We start from the raw sequence: 20464 nt of genomic DNA on the forward strand, positions 1-20464 counted from the left end.
ATTTAATTAAATTTTTAAGTAAGTTACTTACCAAATTCGAATACCATGACTATAAAAATAAACATTGCCTAGGCCAGTTCTCGCCCAAATGAAGATAAAAGATATATGATTATAATCATCAAGTTATCTGAACCACTAAATTTTGTTAAAAACACTCAAATATTATTTGTATTTCAACATGAATTGAAATAAGCCTTAAACCTATTAATTCAATGAATCAATGTAAATAATTTATATATTTTTATGCTTGCATGTTACTTGCATTAAACGCGCTATTGAAAATTAATACAAAGAGCCTTAAAAAAAACCTCCGTTTGCAAGGCTATAGTAAATCCGTGCCGATTGCACGGCGCAGCGGTCAGGGGCCAGGGCTCCAGTGAGGAACTTGCCTTCTTTATCAGACTTTTGATCCAACAACCAAGCAAAGATGTGGGTCACGCTATTTTTACATAGGTATCTCGTATGTATTTTTTACGGTTTCTCTTACAAGATTAATAGCGTACGTACTTCTTTTTGTTTACCTTTAAAATTGTACTTTCTGTTAGTTCCTTAATACTGCTCAGACATTCTAGTTGCTACACGGGAGATATTTTATTATAAATAAATGACCAGTAATCCTATTTTTCGCAATGCGAGGGTCCGTGAAACAGACAAAAACAGGTTCTGTGACCTACCTTCCATGGGAATAGAAAAATTTCTTGAAGTCGTGGGTAACTGCTGGTAAAATAATCTGCAATCATGAATAAGGTTCATGAAAAATATAAAGATGTGCATAAAAAACTTGTTTTATCAACAAACATTAAGTAAATAAATATCCCAAAATATAACACAAATGCGATCAGTAAAATTCGTAGATGTCGTTGCGCCATCTATCAAACATTACAGGAAGCTTTGCTTCGTCCGACGCTCCCGAGCTCGGAAAGTTTAGCGCAGGCGCTGTAGTCGGCGTATGTCCTTTGTTCGAAACAAGTCAACATTGTACTTTTGAGTTTGGATCTTCGCAGTTTTATTTTCGATGCTAATAAACGTTTTAGTGTAAGAAATGTGTTGTGTTATGATTGAATTTAGTGTAAATATCATATAAATTAGGGCTATTAATGTTTAGTTTAATCTATTCTTTGCTAAGCTTTCGTTGTTGTACATAATCGTGCTTTTGGTGGATTGTACGCATGAAACCTTTGAGTGCCTTTTTTTTCGACACTAATGTTAAGGATATGGGCCCCGACATGGTAAGTTCATGTGATTTATCACGTAGGTTATCGTATTGAGAAGCAGTTTTAAGTCATGAAATGGTGAAATTTCATTGTTTCTACGCAACAGGTCCGTTTTTGTTTTGTTTACTTGTCACCGGCGTCCGCCATTTATAGTTGGTAATTATATTATTCACCGGTGTGGGAACTAGCAGTTTAAAATAAAAGTTTTAATATAATTATAAATCATCATAACGAGTGTGTAGGTTAGTTTCGTTTACAATTCAGCTTATAATGGTCACCAGTCATGATACCATTTGTTTCATACTGTCAAAGGACTTTTTGTTTCAATGTTCCCAGGCCTATGGAAGCGGTTGCGCCAATGGAAGTTCTTTTATTATTACTTAGCTACTTCAAATATGTTACATTTAATTGTTGAGGTTAGAAACGTTTAAGGAAAGTAACTTATGTTAATAATACAGAATATTTAATTGTGTATGTATTCAAGTAATCTTAGGGAAATGACCTTTACAATCTTACTGTTTGCAATACAAATCAGCTTAAAAGTTATTGTTTACACAACTATTGGGCTTTTGCCTACATTATTTAATTAACATATGTTTTTTATTTACATTATGAGACTTGCAATACTACTAAACTAGCTAAAGTAGTTAAAACATGTTCATAGTATAATCTTTTTTGTATTCTCTTGGTTCCCTTTAAACCAAGTATATATGGAAAAAAGTTTGTGAATTGTACATTGCTGGATAGGCGGGCCAGGTTGGTTGTGACAAATGCTTTTAAAACTGATCTCAAGAACAGTTCAATAATTTATTGTGGAATTAACAAACTTGACAATGGGCCACTTACGGTAACTAGTCTGTCTGCCCGTACACTATTTCTACGATTATTGTAAAGGGACTGGTTGGCTGGTTTTACAATTATGTATCAACACAATTATGATAATTTTTGATGATCAATAGAATTTGGGCTGGGGCATGGCGTATATACTTTCATCAAGATGAACAGTTCCTATGAAATACACTACCTCTATATCTCATGAAAATGAAAAAAATACTAAAATGATTTATCAGTTGGATACAACTATTTATGACAACAGTGAAATCAAAACAAAAGAGTGAACCTGCAATCAGATCTATTAAGGTTTAAAGGAATCCAAAACCTTGTCCATTAGGCTTCCATAACCTATTTGTTTTACCAACAGCAATCAATAGTTTGCTTTGCTTGTTTAAACCAAAAAATATATTTTTCCATGCTTGAAACTAGTAATTTTATATCTATGTTTTTATTTTTTTATTTGTTTCGATGTTTTAAATACAAAACGTGAGTATTAATTAGAAAAAAGAAGTCATAACTGTCTATTAATGATAAATATGTCTGCTCATTAAAACTTTTACAGGAAATCACATTTTATGTATCAGCAGTTTGGAGTTATCTCTGCAATTGTAGTATAAACTGTTTTGTACAGGTGTAAACAAAATAAGCCCTAATATGAATATTCAGAACTTATCATAGAATTATTATTTCTGAGAATTTATATGAATGTTTCTTTGTGCCCATTCCAATATATCTACAGTCAGTTATTATAGGAAAAAGGCATGAGGGCCAAACTTCTCAAAAATATTCAAGGCAAGGCTATTTATTTATTTTGTGTCATGAAATCTTGTACCATAGATAAAAAAACTCTCGAAATGTAACACTGTCTTCACAGTGTAGTACCTTTCTTCTCTTTCAATAAGCTCAGGTCTTACAAAAACATCAGTCACTCAACTCATGGACTTTCATACTTTAGAAATGTATGTGAATATGAATGTCACAAGAAGGTTATCATTAACATAACTTATTTTATTAAAAATTTCCTTGGTAGTGTGGTAACTCTTACCACACTTTATAATTTTACAAAAACTTCAACGAGAAACCCAATAAAGTTGTTTTCTTTATTTTAATAATAATGCATTCTTTTGAAATTACTAGAGTTAGTTTTCTTTAGTAGTAGTAATTAATTGCCCAAAGGCCTGTCAGGACTGGCTAGTCAATTACTATGGGCTCCTCTACCATCTTGCGGCATTCATCATTACATGGTTGAAATAGGCCATCAGATTTCAATGCATTAATTAGGATATGCCACAGCATATGTATATTTAGCTTATTAGTGTAAGTTTTACTAATTTCAACCCACCAAGTAATTAATGTTTTTGTTCCTAATCCTAATGTTTATCATATATGTATTTTGTTTATACATATATTATTGGATTTTCCCTGCTCTCTGAAATGGGCTAAGCCTTAGCCAAATGATATGAAGTGTGTATAACCGACCAACCTATAACTTAATATAATAATTCCAAACTAACTCAAATTCAAAATTCAATGGCTGAACCATAATCATAATGAAATGTAGCAAGGAAACAATTATATTCTGCGCTAGGGTTTGAATAACTTTTGGAATTTTATTTCAAAGGGTAAATTTTATCCTAAATTTTATCCCTAAATTATGGTTAAATAGGGATATGCAAGTTTGTGTAGAAGACTAGTTTCAGGATTTATAAAAATTCCTCTCCAAAAGGGGTAAAATTAGAGATGAAAGTTTATGTCTTTGAACTGAGGAAATATCAGTCTGATGAGAGTTTGCAATTGTTAGCTCAATATTATTAAAGGCTATATATTTATTTTTGCTTTGATCCATATAGGGAAGAAAGTTAGTTTAGAACAATATTCAATGTACACAAGTTTTGTTAAATACAACTCACTGGAGATAGGATGCATTTCTGGAGCTGAACTATCGCAGGATACTATTTATCCCGAGGTGCCAGCGAAAATTGTTACCTTTATACAGAATGAAGTTATTGAGGTTCAGTGGTTAATAGGATAAATTTTTGTCCCATAGATTGCACCTGCTGCAAAAAAGTTGTGGGACAAAGGGCCAGGTGCGGGTGGTGACAGCAAGGGCCAGCAGCACCTTCCTCCGCTGCAACTCAACCCCGAACAAATGTGGCGCGACCCTACTTGGTCCGCTCAAGGTAAGTCATAGTACATAGTATAGTAGGTAACCACGAAAGTTTCAAGTTACTGAGAATACTTAGCTAAGCGGGGTGCGTCGGGACTTTGCGCTTGTTTAGCCTCGCGTACCGCACCTCGTATTATAACGTCGTTGATATATGTATACCACGTAAATAACAATTTACTTTTCGTTTTTTTGGGCCATTTCATTAAAAATTAAGTAATGGACTAATTTTTTGAAACTGATATAGTTTCAAGCTGTCCTGAATTTTAGTTACGCGGCACAATATCAACGGCGAAATTCTAATCTCATCAGTACTCTTGGTATGGGATATATACGCTCGCAATCGTAGGCGTTTTCGAGTATTGAAAAACTAGTAACGAAAAACTTTAACGTCCTATAATAATGGCTTATTTTGCGATTTTTTCTATGGGAGCGCTGTCTAAAGATGAGTGGATGATCTTTCGTTTTAAAACAAGGCAGATAAGGTCCATTTCACTCAGACATACGTTATTACTCGGATTCAATACTCGAACACGACTAACAGAGCGAGCTTGCGATTCTCATGCTAAGGGCACTCAGCACGGAGTATTGGTCAAATTTGACTTTCGTGGTGTAACCTGTTAGTTAGTAGTTTAAATGTTTTGTAGATGTAATGTCGTCGTACTCCTATTCTGAATGTTTTTTTTTTTGCTTAACATAAAAATTTTGTATCCAGTAATTCCCCTGTCCTGTTTATTTATTTATTTAGATGGAAAAAATAAATTTTATAATCTTAAATTTCGTGTTCTTTATTTTATTATATTAAGCTTTGGTGCCGCCTATTATTTTAATTGCTTTATCAACTATATCCTACAATTATTGTCTTACATGTATAATAATCATGTTGTGGTCCACTGTAAATGTAGAATCATAAAATATTGATTGAAACTTTTTTAACTTATCGGAAAAAAAAGTAATTCAACGCGTAATTTATCATTACTATTCAAATTTCAAACTTAAAAGCGTTGTATTAAAGAGCAGATAGATTAACACAGAGTTAATATGGTCTGGTTAGCAGTGGAACACAATGTGGGAGTACCGATGATGGGCACCCGCCGCGGCGTCACGTTTCCCGGCGGAGATGCGGGCAGCATCCTCTCGCCGCGCGACGCGGCTGGCCTCGGCGTCAAGATGGTCGAGTACGTGCTCCGAGGCTCGCCTACAGGTAATGTGTTGCCGCCCCTCTTGATGTGCTTTCAAATACGCTCGATATTAATTGGCCGAACTGGAAAAGGTCGCAAACGCAGACACATTTAAAAAGAAAAATCTTTCATTTAGCGCGAGGCGCGAGCGTCTCTGAGATCTTTGCGGCGGTCAAGTAATATCATGCGATCTGTATACGTGTTCGTATGCCACTAGCATTTCTTGTACCAACGTATGGCAACATAGACTGCAGCGTGGTAAGTTCTGTGTCACTATGGGACAGGAGGCCAGGGTGTAATAATTTAAGCTGATGATGATGGTATAAGAAATGATAGTCTACGTATAATTCGGTCGAATTAATTGTGCACCTTTGTTCATTTACGTTCAAGTTAAAAATGCCTAGATGTCTTGGACTAATGTAATTTCCCTAACGGCGTGGTGACCACGCGTAAGAACACAGTTGATTCGACTGTTTTATTGGTATAAACAAATATTATATTCCGCAGTGGTGGGTCATGTCGAATAAAACTTTCGCATAGCCCACCACAGGTTGCACAATGTATGTTGTATGTCGGGCATTAATAGTAATCAATATTAGCAGCTTATAATTGTTAATTGGTCTGGGCCGCACCCAGAGGCTCATCCCAAAGCTGGCAGCTTTGCGATCAGCTTAAGAAAAACCATGCACTTCTTAATGTCCAGCCATATCTTGTTATACTAAGTAATTCACCTTCGATGTGTTCAATGAAGCAGAGTCGAAAGTGAAACCATTGTTTTAAACTCAAACAATTGTTCGATTCCTGTAACACAATTTATTGTTTAAAAAGTTCCAATATTCAATATTCAAAGAGGTACCTATAAAAGCAAACTTATATTCAATTTTACGATGGCATTCATAGTTTTGGAGATAATAACGAAATATCATGTACATAATATATTACTGCATACAAACGAACATGGTTTCATTTTCGATCATACGAAATCTAATTTGGCATTGTCCTATCTAACTTGTTAAACCACGTATTCGAAGCTTGCTTTTGGACTTACTGAGGACCTTTGCAATTTACATGTTTCCACGGTTTCTTGACGTTTGCCAACTGCACCTTTTGGCTGTAGCATGTAAACTCTCTCTTTTTTTTTTTTTTTTTAATTTACTACACAAAAATTATACATAATTCACTTCCAATTCATCAAAAAAGATGTGTACAGAGATGTAGACTCGGGTTTTGCGTGACTCATACGAATAGGATCGTATCGTTTCACCCGACTTCGTAACAACTATGATACAAGCTTTGTTTATATGCACGCTGGTTACCAGGGATACGAGACTTGACTTGACTTGACTAGGTTTGACGTCCCAACGAAGAGTCTTAAAAACTTTGGATGTACATCTGGTGAGATGATTGCTATGTTCGTTGGATATAATAAATATAATATGTCTGATAAAACAGAACTACACGTTGACTAAATATTTATTTTGCAAAAATGACTCCGTACGGTGCCTAATCTGTTATTCACAAAAAATCGGTGCTTAGAAAACATCCTATAGCAAGTATGAGCGGTGCCGTGCGGAGGCGGTATGTTTTACTTTTACGGTCATACTTTTTTTTAGCCAAAAACGAAGAAGCTAAGTTTTTTTTTCTATTCTTTTATCACTAGTGTGAAGTAATTAAATATATTTTAAATATTGTCTACACAGCAGAGATAATTCAGTTCGGATATATTGAAGATTAGGGTTTTGTAATAAGACCTAATAAACGCAATAAAAGCGAGTATAAGGGCCCTTTTCCTTTCGTGCGGATCTGAAGGCATTCGGGCCGTCCGCTTCCTATAGTTTCATATGCCTTTTTTTTTTTCTCTATAACACGGGCTGCACTAATACAGGACCGCGGATTATCTGCCGGCGCACAATCGCATACACATGGACTAAATGTCATGGCAGCATGCCAGCAAAAGTGCTTAGTTATAGTTATAACTTATAGTGTCATTGCTTGGCTTCACTAATACGGTGATTGGACACAGAAGCTGGTGGCGTGGCGGGCGGCGGCGAGAAGGTGCCGGGCGTGGTGACCGGCCTGCGCGGGATGGTGTTGGAAGAGCGCGCCGACGACAAGGCGGGCTCGCCCTTCGACAAGGACATGCACGAGCTGCACGACCACGCGCCCATGCCCAACGGCCTGCACAACGGCCAGGAGGACGACAAAGCTTTCAAGTGAGTGACTCCGTTACACCAACCACACTTCATTCCGTCACTTAGTAGTCGACCTTTTTTGTGACATACTCGTCCGGGGAACTACTAATTAATGCCATACTTATTTTCGACGCAAGCAATAATAGAAGCGGTGATTGGGTAGGGGCTCGATCTCTAACTCTTGTAAGTTATGTGCGTTTTAAGTAGTTAAAATATCGCTTGCTTGAACGGTGAAGAGAAACATCGTGAGGAGACCGCAGGACAGGATTTTTTGCATGGGGATAGGACATAAATGTTTATATCTTCTCCGATAATAGATAAACTATCCACTCTCTGAGCAGGGCGCACTGGTAGAAATCATCATATTCATCAGGCTATTGGTGATAATTATGAGTTCTACCAGAGATAACAATCCACAGCTGGACTAAAGACGGGTGTGTTTGCCCATAATCACCAAGCTGGATAGACGGGTCGCGAGTTGACAAATATATGATCCGTGTATAGCGGGGGTACATTTTCTGTAGCCGTCCTTTGGCAGGTGGAAAAGTAAATTTGATACCTCGTCTTTTGTATTTATTCTCATGCCTTTACTAACTGTGCCGATAGTAAGTGGTGTTGCCATCTATGGTTGGTAGCGGGCTAGCCTATTAGGGGTCTAGCTTGGTTCCTTTGGAATAAATTAACCCTACCGGAAATCAGCATCTTACCGGAAACCTACAACTCATGGTAGCGCGTTTTTGTCCTGAGAAAATCTGTAAATTATATATTTCCTAATTTTGTGTCCAGACAGTCTCCTTTGTGCGATCAGTCCATAGCCCAGTAGAGGACCATAATTACACTAAGGACCATGAATAATGACGATGGATAAATATAGCCAAAAATACATTAGACTGCTCCCCTCGAAATGAGAGCCACACTGTAGTCAAATATCAAAACCTGGGACAAAATACCGAATCTGGGTCACAAAAAGTTTCAATATTTTATACAAGTTGGAAAGTTCCCAAATCTTAGTACAACATTACAATTTATTAGACTCTTAAGTACATTTCTAACAACTTTGCAAGGTCAACACTAGCAAAGATTATCTACGTCCATTCTATAATTAATGCGTATATTAAAAAATATCCTTCAATAAAATGATAGAGGAAGTGAATAAAAAAAAGAGGATTTTAATGGCTATATTATTTTTATACACTCAGATTTTGTTAATTATTATACTCGTTGAGGTGACTTTTACCTTGAGAATTTGATAATTCGTCCCCCAAATAAATATGTACTTAAAAGTACTCTAGCTATAAAAGAAGTAGTTGATAGGGCGCTCGAGAACAATAATAATGGCAGAATTAATGTGATCGAGATAACCAGTTTAAATGAGTAATCGTCTGCATACCATGTTTTAGGAGCACCTTTCAATAAACGTGTAAAGCTTTGTACACACTTTGTGCACACGTGATTTATCAACACAAATATTTGACAACGCGCCTAGAGTAATTCTTTTATCAAAAACAGCTGAAACCATTGTAAATATTAGAAACAAATATATAAAATATATTCTTTGGTTCATTAACACTTTAATCTCTTCATAAATATTTTCCTTTTCATAACAAATTCAGAATAAATAAACTTTCCAAAAAGTGAGGGTATTACAAAGCAGTTTTTTAATTTTGGCCAGTGGACCATAAAATTTTATTTTTACATCTAAAGCGTTTTGTTTTCTATTAATTATTGAAAAAGAGTTTTTCTTTTAATTATTAATTAAAGTCGAATTTCGTTACAAAAGAATCAATGTACCTATTAATGTTTCCTAATTTCGATATACTTCTTTTGCTCTTTCCCTTCCATTGTTTCCACGTGTTGAGGGATCGGCACATTGAGTTTTAAAACGAGCAGACAGATAAGATTTAAGTCGTGGCTAAAAAAAATACGAACGCCTGACTGTAGCTGACCTTTGGGAATTATAATATATCATCTAAGTTGCTTTTGTATTCCTTTTTCCCTCTTTATGAGGGAAAGCCACAATTATCTTCTTCAAACTTGAAGACAGACTTGTTGATTTAGTTGTGGCATATTTTTTTACGACCGCCCACCTGTTCCTTTTTAACTTCTCTATTTCTCTAACTCTTACCTTTAACTAGTAGCGATTATATATATTAGTAACATTATTGGTACTTGCGTCAGAGTGTGTCAGAGTCTTTAGGGCGAAATTGGAGCGTCCGCGTCGGTCGTGAAGGCCGACTCTGCGCGCTGGCGAGGCGCAGTGGAAGCGGGCAATAACCGCGCAGTGATCGTGGCCTCTGTCAATGCCACGCGCGGGTAGCGCCGCTAAAACAGACTCGCTCACTATGCAGCAGCCGGCAACCAGCACAGCACATTTCAATTGTGGGCGGCTTTGTTCTATACATACTACTTGTATTGACGACCTCGCTGGCGCGGTAGTGATTTTAAGGTGGAGGTCCCGGGTTCGATTTTACCGCTTGGGCAATTTGGTTCTGAATTTTGTCTGGTCTGGTCTGGTTTATCCACTAACCAATAGGCTAGCATCGCGCCGCCCTGTTCACACCCTCGGGTACGGAAACCCTTAAAAATTATATTACTTATAATTTAAGTACCGGCTTTGGTCCACAGATGTTATATCTGTTAAATTAGTAAATTATAATGAACTTTAGTTTTTAAATTCAGCAGTTAAAGGGCTCTGTCAGGCGCATAGACAGACGAACAAACCGCTTCATCCATTAACTTTATGACCTTGCTTCGGTCGGTATTACAGACTGTATTTTTTTATTCCATTACAACCTGCTCTTGGCTGCAATCTTACCAGGTGGTGAGTGATGATGCAGTCTAATAACGGGCTAACCTGTTATGGGAGTCTGGTAGTTTTATTATAGGTTTCTACGTGACATCGCACTCGGAACCCTTAATCGTTTTGTGGCACCTCTTTGTGGGAAGGCTGGTAGCTAGCAACGGCTAGATAGCCTCCCTTCCTCTAGACAGTTATGTGTATACAGATGCGATAGAAATTATATTGCGTGTTCTTCTCGGAATATCCTGACTTTAAATGCTAGTTTGTTTTTTATTGGTTTGTCGTTCCTTCACGCACTAAATAAGCAACCAATCAACTTGATTTCTGGCATATAATTAGTTGAAAGGATGTCTCCTGCGTAACATAGGTAACTTTTTATCCAGTTCCCACTGTATTAGTAAAAAATCGTTATAAACTCGGACGAAGAACGCGGGGGAACTAGTAGCAAATAAATCTTAATGATCATTGCCTTCGTAGTATAATAGATGACGATACAAAATAAAGCGCGGTCAACAATTTCGTTTGTCGCCGTTTCGTTTTGCTATGAAGAGCGATTCAGCATCGTTAGTAACTACATAGGTAAGTCCTCCGCGCTCTGGCCTCCTTGTCCAACTTTTTCGCTACTCCGTAATCTTTAATCATTGTTATTTTATAAAATTTACATATAAAAACATATTATTTGCTCAGCTAATATTTATGATATATAAAAGTATAATGTCAAGCTACGCTTACTTTGGGGCTAAAGGGTCATGTGTGTTTTGTCGTAGTATATTTATTTCTGACACTTTAATGTCTTCGTAATATGCATCTTTTCTTTGAATCTTACATAGATTTTGAAACTTGACTGAAAATTTGCTTTGTAGAAGTAAAAAGTATATATTTCTGCTAATCATGTTTAGAAAGTAAAGGGTTAAGGTTTAATACTTGTAAATTTCATAAGTTATCAAATTCGGGGATTTAGTTATGTTGTTTGCTCTTCTTAGACCTTAGCGTGTGGGATTTTCCTAGCTTTAGATTAAGTTAGCGAATGTTGTTATCATCAACACCTCACAATAATGGAAACATTACATATGTTTATGGCATAAATGAATAAAGATTTTTTTTAGATTGAAAGCTAGGTTATTAGAGACACAGGTAATAAACCTGTGTCTCTAATAACTGCCGTACGCGTAAAAAGTTATCCCGCTACCATCTTAGACTACAGTTTCACTTGCCACTAGATGAGATTGAGAGTCCAGTCCGAAATTGAATTCACACAATTCAAAATAAGTTTACTTATTCACATATTTTTTTTATTTTTTTTTATTAATATTAGAAATAGTAAGAAATGCAATATCGGTACAAAGATTGAATTGTATTCCGCCGAGAACGACAACTGATCTTTGAAACTTCTTTCCGACATTGCTGACAATGTAGCAAAACAAGTAGGTGAGAAAGTTCAGATTTGGCCAATTTAATAATAGGATAGAGCGAGAAGTTCTTTTACCTATCCGTAACCGACCATACTATAAAACAGCTTACAGATGATAACCTTCCCGATTACTAATACGGAACTCGAAAAGGTCTATTACCTCATTAAAAGTTACAAAATTTAGCATTTCGCATGCAGTTGATCGTCTGAAGCGGTGATAGCGCAGTGGGTAGGAGCTTGACTTCACTTCCGGGTTGTTGAGTTCGAATCCCAGCACGCACCTCTAACTTTTCCTTCGTAGTGGGCCTCCTTATGTATATTTGACATTGTTGTAACTATGTTTGAATTGTTTCGACTGAAACTGATCTAATTCATTCATTATGCTATAGTTCAGGCAGCGGCGTACACAAGGTTTTCGACCAAGGTAGGCAAATATAGCATAAAAAGATTGCCACTGATATATAAAAAAATTTAGGTTCGGCAGTTATATACTATATATCATATATAATATATTATAGCTTTTCTGCATGTATGAAGTGCGTTTAATTTTTTTGTTCCCGAGTCACACAATGTGTACAAAGTGAACACTAAAATCCCGGTAGATATAAAAGAAAATATAAACATATTTATAAAAGCCTTAAAACTTGTGAGAGAAAACTTATTGTAAAATTAGCGACTTTCCGATTGAAAATATTTAATGAAGATAATAGTAAGTCCGCCTATTGATCAGGTTACAACGCCTCACAGGGTTCCATTTTAAATGTGTACATTAGATTGACATTTCTTTATTTATGTTATCTATATGACATTGTAATGCAATCTTAACTGAATAAATAAAAGTGAAGCAGGCTATATCCATTAGGAGCCATTTCTAATAGATAACATAGCTTGGTTCACAGCATGTCTCCACATCGATTCTCTGCCGTATGATAAGCACTGTAGACGGGACAGTTCGTTTAAAAATACTTGTTCTGTAATGTTTAGTACTAATGATAAGACAAATCCTCTCAGTTCTCTTAATAATATGGCAATGTTTGGTTGCAGCCGAACGCCTGGATCCCGGCAGCCATCGCCCGCGGAGGAGGAGGGTGGGGTGGGCACGGTTAGCAACGTGGGCGTGGGCGGCGTGAACATGGGCGTCGGCGTGGGCATGGGCGCGATGCGCAACGGTGACGCCTTCCAGATGCTTCCGCCGCACGCGCTGCCCGCGCCGCAGCCGCAACAGCTCCACCACATGCCGCACCTCCAGCATCCGCAGGTACGGAGCTAAGTGTTATTGACGGCCGATTGGCGCAGTTGGCAGCGACCCTGCTTTCTGATCCCAAGGCCGTGGGTTCGATTCCCACTACTGGAAAATGTTTGTGTGATGAGCATACATGTTTTTCAGTGTCTGGGTGTTTATACGTATATTCTAAGTATTTATGTATATAATTAATAGAAAAAAATATTCACAGTCATCTTAGTACCCATTACACAAGCTACGCTTACTTTGGGCTAGGTGGCGATGTGTGTATTGTCTTCGTATATTTATTTATTTTTATTTATCTGAGAAGACGGTGAGAAAACTATGAAATGATGAGAAGTACCAAGTGTAAGTGGTGCATACAGAATTTATTATGGCAAGTTTAAAAATAAACTAAATTGACGTCCATTTGTCTGGGGGGAGCGCAGAAATCTTAATTACAAGCCACTGGAAATGCACCTAAGCACTTTAAGTATAGAAAACACTGGTCGCCGAAGGCTCCTAGCGGTCTTATCCTTATCCCGGCTCCCATATGCGCACGCACTGGCAGTAATAAATTTCTGTTTTCAAAACTGCGTACACGACTTTTTTAAACGGTAAGAGGCAATGTAGTTTAAAAATTACAGAAGAGTCGTAACTCTTACAAATGTTATGTTAAATTTCGAGTATTCGGAGTCTCGTTTGCGGCGACAAGGTGACATCTAGTGTCTTGTTAAGATTTTAATGGGTGGGAGGCTTTGGGCGGGGCCAGTTACCACCAAGTTACGCCAAGCGATCTAGCTTTTCGGATCGATGTCGCGTAGCGTTTGGTATATGGGTCCGTATAGCTGCCATATTCCCCCTGTCAAACTGTTACCGTCCTAGACTGCATCATAACTTACACTAGCTAAAATTTCACAAAACACAGCTTAGTTATCGAACCCTTAAGGCGTATCCGCATATATCAATGCTGTACCGCACTCTTTAGTGCGGACTCCGACGCGTGCTGTGATTGCAGCATGTGTACGAACCAATTGCATCAGTTTCTCCTCGTCCATCTTAAAATGGTTTACTATTCACTACATACAGCCAACATGTGGTGTGGTGGTGTTTGGTGTTGTGAATGTACAGTTGGGTTAGGTATTACAGCCATATTATTAAGAAGCTTTTGACAAAACAATGAATTTAATATTCATAATAATGAACTTTATTTCCTGCACTCTGGTAAAAGCAGGAGAATCTATCAGTGGCGTTCCTAGGGTCTTTATTTGAGCAAGCCCGTCATGACCTTTTAAAGTTACCGTTCTTGTTGTGCTAAATAAACTTATCTTTGATAACACTTCGTTTAAGTTCAACCGAATTATGATGGAAATTTCGATTGATAATAATTGGTAGGTCAAAAAAGTTTCTATGCGCTGTTTGCCTAAATAAAAAAATAAAAAAAATACCTTGTTTCTCTTAAATCTGGTGTCTTGAATTTTTATAGCACTTGATAAGCTTTAAGTCACACTAACCAGACGCGTTATAACTATCTTACGACGTCTTTTCATTAGGAAAAAAAAGTGCAATACCAACAATAAAATTAATATTTTATATTTTAAATTGTCTTTTATGGGTTTGTCTAGCCTAAGAAAAGCACAGTCTGGCGCAGGTTTCGGTGAAGTTGAGCGCTAAATTCTATTTAAAAAAAGTTAAATAGTTTATCTTTTGGTCGCGAATTATTATTTGAACACACATTTGCACAGAGTTTTAGCCCATATTTAATGAAATTTACTTTAATTTATAAGAAAACACACAAGTGAAAAACTCTTGTGTAACTCTAAAAAAACAATAATAATAAACTCTCAGTTCTAACGCAAATCATAACACGTGTGAAGTTGCTTAAATTCGTTCGCTAGTCATCTGTACGAACTTCAAGTCGCAAACTTGCATTTTACGTCCATACTGAATTATTAAATAATGTAGATTATTTCTGCTAAATACAGATCCAATTAATATTTCTATCAGTGAAAGCAGTAAAAAATAAAGTGAGCGAGACAATGCGACGGAACTTTGTACACGATCGTGATATTTCTTAATCGCAATTGCTAAGTAATTAAGCCTTATATTCATTGTATATTATGAAATATCGCAAAGTGCTTCTATCTAGCTTTTGATGTCTAAAAGCGTTGTGTAGAAAATAATTTGAACGTCGTAGATGTGAAACAAAATTGAAAAATTGCCTTAATGTTTTTATTTTAGACCTTTTCTTTAACTGTGTCTGTCGTTTTTACCATTTTATTTTAGCTTTCTTTGTTTTAATAGTTATGTATTTATTATAAATTTATAATTTTTTTTCTCAGCATCACCCTGGAATGTTAGGAGTGGGACCTCTGCAGGGGTTACCGCATCCTCAACATCCACAAATTCATCCTGGTTAGTATTAATAACTTAATATACCGCTGTTCCGAAATAGCTGCAAAATTCCAGGCGCAAATAATTGATTGATTATACAGAATACATTATCCGAGAACCCTACGTTATACTAGAAATGTCAAAATACGACCCTTGAAAAATGTTTTAATAGCAAACGGCTACAATGGTATGAGATTTGGGGCCATGTGGACCATCTCCATTAATTATTTGAAGAAAGTACTGCCACTTACATGCATATTTGTAGTACGCGTCAGGGTTTACCCACAGAAGCACTGAAAGTTAACCCTGTCTCCACATTACCAAGCTAGATGGCGCCACAAGATCCTTCATCGCCCTATCGAAGTTGCGCAAAACAAGAGAGCTATATCTATATCCCTACTAATATTATAAATGTGAATGTAAGGTTTGTTACGCTTTCACGCAAAAACTACTAAACCGATCATCATGAAACTTTGTACACATACTCCTGAAGTTATTAGAAGTAATATAGGATGCTTTTTATCCCGAAATTAAGCTCAGTTCTCTGGGTAGAGGGGAAGAAAGTGTTTGACGAATTTACACCATTTATGAGGCACATGTCTTTCGAAAAACAAAAACAAAAGCGGACGAAGTCGCGGGCAACAGCTAGTAGTATATAAACTAACAAAGATGAGTGAATAGACCCTCTGTCCCTGAGCAAAATACCAGCACGGCTTGCATGGCCAGGACACAGTTTTCTCACTGGGGAAGGACACAATTCTATTAGATTCAGTTTTACCAACTCTCCGAGCATTGGCGCATGTGTGGGAATAATATTCAAATAATATACGTGTAATAAATAATAACCGGGGATAAACTTCTCCTATTCCCTGTTGACGTGCTTTAGCAGGTGGTTCGTAATTTTTATTCCTTGTCAAGGGATATAATCGGATAATATTATTTTAAAATCCTGCCTATACTAGCCATGCAGCTCGAAGGAAGATCTCTCTAATGCTACGGTCTAGCGTATCACCATAACTTGAGTACACTACCCTCCTTTCTCACGCCGCTATGCCGCGTTCACCTTACGAATTAACCCAGCATCGTTCATCTAAGGGCGTTTAATTCAACAAATTTTATTTTTCCAGGTATGACTCTCAACGACTCAATGAATCAGCACATCGAACTTGTATTACAAATGGAACAGCATCCACAATTCGACAACAACAGTTTCGCAAGCACACAACAGGTAAATATTTTTTTCTTTTCGTTTTATTTATAAAAAAACAGCATTATTTATTTCATATTAATAAGTTGTAAATCAATTGACTTGCTTTCTTGTTTGCATGTTCACTTCAAAACTTTATGCATGAGCTAGAAATTGAAATGAAAAATTTAAACAATGCTTTTAATTGTTAAATTAATATCTTAGAATTATCACGATCTTCAGAGTTTGGATTTGAAATCCCTCATTGGCGTTAAAGATGGGATAACTGAAGGAAACTATTTTATAGTTAATTATAAATCTTAGTAAAGAAATGTTGTTTTTGCTTGCAATGAGGGCATTTCTCGAAGATGTAAGGACAAAAACTACGGAGAAAATGCGACTAAATAACACTATTCTTTTCACTAAAATATACATAGTAACGAATAAGCTTCGTCACTATCTAGCAGTCGACGCGCATTTAAGTGCCCCATGTGGTGGTAATTTGCATCACCTGAGCAAGTTGTTTTAAAATAGGCATGATTTTAAATAACTTTAAAAAAAAACCTCTCGGAAATATCTTGATCGGAAGTAAATTGTATACGTTGTTTTGTTATACTTTTCTTTCGTATATACTAAGGTTTTGTTGATATTAATTTGCAATTAATATCAACAAAACCTTTAATTCCTGCAGAAATAAGATTTTAGTAGCAGATACTTGATTAATTAAACTTTTAATTTCTATAGGTATCCCTATCCATATCATCCCTAACAGTAAGTTTGTTTGTTACGCTTTCACGCAAAAACACTGAACCGATCCTCATGAAACTTTGGAAACATATTGTTGGAGGTAATAGAAGTAATATAGGATACTTTTTATCCCGAAATTAAGCTCAGTTCCTTTGGGAGAGGGGATGAAAGTGTTTGGCGATTTTAAACCATTACTCCGACAAATTATAACCGATTTAAATAATTATTTTTGTTTATAGAGGTTATAATATGTGTTTAATTTTGCCCAAACTTTGTGTAGATCTGATGAATGTGGTTGGAGATAGAGGACAGAACTCCTCAGCGGCCAGCAGCAAACCCCTCATTTAAGGCTTAGCGATGCAGTATGCTTTAATTTTTTTTAGAACTACAGCTAAATTGAATGCCACATCAAAAAACCAAATCAAACGCAGACGAAGTCGCGGGCAGCAGCTAGTATAAAATAAAGGCTATATTAAAAAAAAAATCCGCGAAAACGCACGCCGGGTGCACTCGTGAAGCTATAGGCCAGTTAGAGTTTTAATTGTAAGTTCATGCTCCGTAGCTAAAGATTCTTTATTTTGGTATTGATAACTAAGAACTTACTGATAGTTGAAATCATAAAATATTTGTCATACGACGATATTTTCGAAGGTCAAGCGGTACAAAATTATGATTATATAGACGTGACATCATAATTTCGATTTCGGCGTTTCACCTGTCATGGCGTATCACTAGATTTTGCAGTTATATTTATTACTTATAAATACCATTCTCACTTTGAATATAAATTTTCATAATCCATGAATCATACTCGTATATCATTAGATAAATACAATATCTTAATTACTATCATCATGCCTATTCCGATTAGTTGAGGTCAGTCCGGTCCGCCACTGTATAACCCCACTGCAATCCTGATAAATGAACTGTCGTTAATGTAAAGTTTGGAGCGACGGTAAAATGTGCGCTACACTGTAAAGTGTGATTAGTTAATTAGCGTAGTACTCAGCCAATTATGTAGCCTTTTAATTGAAAGGTTAAGATTCGTCAAGATATAGCAAGGTCTACTGCAGCACCAACACATAGAATATTCTGTGCCGGAATAATATGCCCGTATCGAGGACTATATGGGCCAATTTAAATTCATTTAGCATTAGTAAAATTCAGTCTTGAAATAATTATCAAGAATTTACTTATTAATAAGTTACGAAAAAGGATCGAAAAAACTAGACTTGGATGTTTTTTGGATTTAATGCTATTAAATCATTTAATCCCCTGTGCTATATGCATTGTGTACATATAGGGAAAATTAAGCTATTTTCGCTTACATTTTGTTAAATATACTCTATTTACCTAATCCTGTAGTCATGATTTACGATGCCGAAACGTGGTCACTGACAGCGAGGCTGATTCAAAAACTTCAAGTTGCTCAGCGCTTGCTACGAAAAGAGCTATGCTTGGTATATCTTTGAGGGACAAGATCCGTAACGAAAGATTCGCCAAAGAACGATAGTAACATGGCCCTAGCACACTAAAGTTGCAGTGGGCTGGTCACTTTCGTTGGAGGACTGATGGGCGATGGAGTCAAAAACTAACTAAACTAACTAGGTGGAGCGAGGACCTCCGAAAAGTGGCAGGCATCAACTGGATGGGAAAAAAGGAAAAGTTGGCGCAGCTTGAAGGAGTCCTATGTCCAGCAGCGGATGCATATTGGCTGATGATGATGGTGACCCTATTTACAAGATAAATTAAGGGACTACAAAACTCCGGGACAAATAAGTTATATTCTTCGCTCACCCAAAGACTACGACCAATTAGACACCACACAGACATGATACCGCGTAATTGTGATAAAAACTATATTGGTCAAACCCCCCGCAATATCCAGAGAAGGGATCTTGTAGCATGTGCGTTCTGTTAAATTTGGACACAAATGCTCAATATTTAATTTTTAAGAGTAACATTTACTGAATACTTATATATATAGTGAAGTATGACATAAAGATGTTATTAGAAGCCCACTCCAAAATCATTTGCATGCAAAAGCAAACCTGAAATTGAAGCTCCACGTTTAACTTTGCTAGTTAAACGTGGAGCTTCAATTTATCCCAAATAATCTGCTATTTATAAATAATCCTTCTGTTGTTTTTGAATAGCAAACATTATTGTAACAGAAAAAAGAAAATATTGTTTATTGAATTTAAATTTTTAGAAGGTTTTATGTTCTTAGAAAAAAAATTCAGGATTATCTACAATACTTGGCACCCGTTCAGATCTCAATTATAGTGTCGGTGAAGCAGACAACCACCAAGGATGATGGCTTTAATTTTTTACATAAATTATTTTTATGGGATCTATAATACCGCGGCGTTGCGCGACACTTGATTCGCGTGGAAATTTGGATGTGTATGCTTATGTTATTCTTTGACTTTTGAAATACCATAAGGCAAAAAATATATCGATCTCTTTCTTTGCTCTGTAAAAAACAATAATAAATCTCTAGTCAGCTAGTTTTAACTAAACCATATTTAAAATATATGATTCACGCTTCGTTTCGTTCATTAAAATTAAAATAAAATATATTTTTTTAATTTATGCTGTGTGTTTTTGCGTCAACTTTTAACTACTATTTTATTACAAAAAACTTGCCTCACGACTTAACATAATGTAAATTTTACTATAATCAAGAATTCAATTAAAAATTACCTCTTTTATATTAACTGTAACTCAGTTAAGATACATTTTATAAATTCAAGGAGTTTACTCTTATAACTAAGGCGCCTTATCACTTTTAGTCATAAGGCCGCCTTTGCACCCTAGCACTAAGTCCTATTACTGTTTTCCTTGTATTTTCCTTTTTTTTTGTTGTGTTGCAATAAAGTTTTTCTATTCTATTCTATTCTATTCTAAGGTCATTGTTAATAAAAAAAAAAAATTTCATAAAACTTCAATGTACGAGTATGTGTGTCATACATAATTCATACTAATATTATGCATGTTTGCTTGTCCTTACGTCACGCCCTTACTATGTCTTCAGTCGACTTAAATTTTCGGCATACAGTTAGTTAAAAGAACGGACCGTACATGAGTTACTTTTGGTCCTTGACAAACATCAAATT

The 20464-nt window shown here is 36.2% G+C and overlaps 1 protein-coding gene across 4 annotated transcripts in view; it reads left to right on the forward strand.

The window, feature by feature from the left end:
- Positions 1 to 20464, forward strand: part of LOC120623404 (maternal protein pumilio) — a 106672-nt gene that overhangs the window by 11743 nt on the left and 74465 nt on the right. The window contains exons 1-7 of one of the 4 annotated variants that reach the window (XM_039889421.1): positions 969 to 1229; positions 4096 to 4228; positions 5267 to 5416; positions 7417 to 7606; positions 12841 to 13054; positions 15361 to 15433; positions 16540 to 16640. In XM_039889421.1, the coding sequence (XP_039745355.1) occupies positions 1170 to 1229; positions 4096 to 4228; positions 5267 to 5416; positions 7417 to 7606; positions 12841 to 13054; positions 15361 to 15433; positions 16540 to 16640 (921 nt within the window). In that variant the 5' untranslated portion in view covers positions 969 to 1169. Of the gene's footprint in view, positions 1 to 968; positions 1230 to 4095; positions 4229 to 5266; positions 5417 to 7416; positions 7607 to 12840; positions 13055 to 15360; positions 15434 to 16539; positions 16641 to 20464 lie in introns of those variants that run through there. The other 3 variants (XM_039889419.1, XM_039889420.1, XM_039889418.1) reach the window with 3 other exon arrangements.

Source organism: Pararge aegeria, chromosome 4 (assembly GCF_905163445.1).
Source record: "Pararge aegeria chromosome 4, ilParAegt1.1, whole genome shotgun sequence".
NCBI classification, from domain to species: domain Eukaryota; kingdom Metazoa; phylum Arthropoda; class Insecta; order Lepidoptera; family Nymphalidae; genus Pararge; species Pararge aegeria.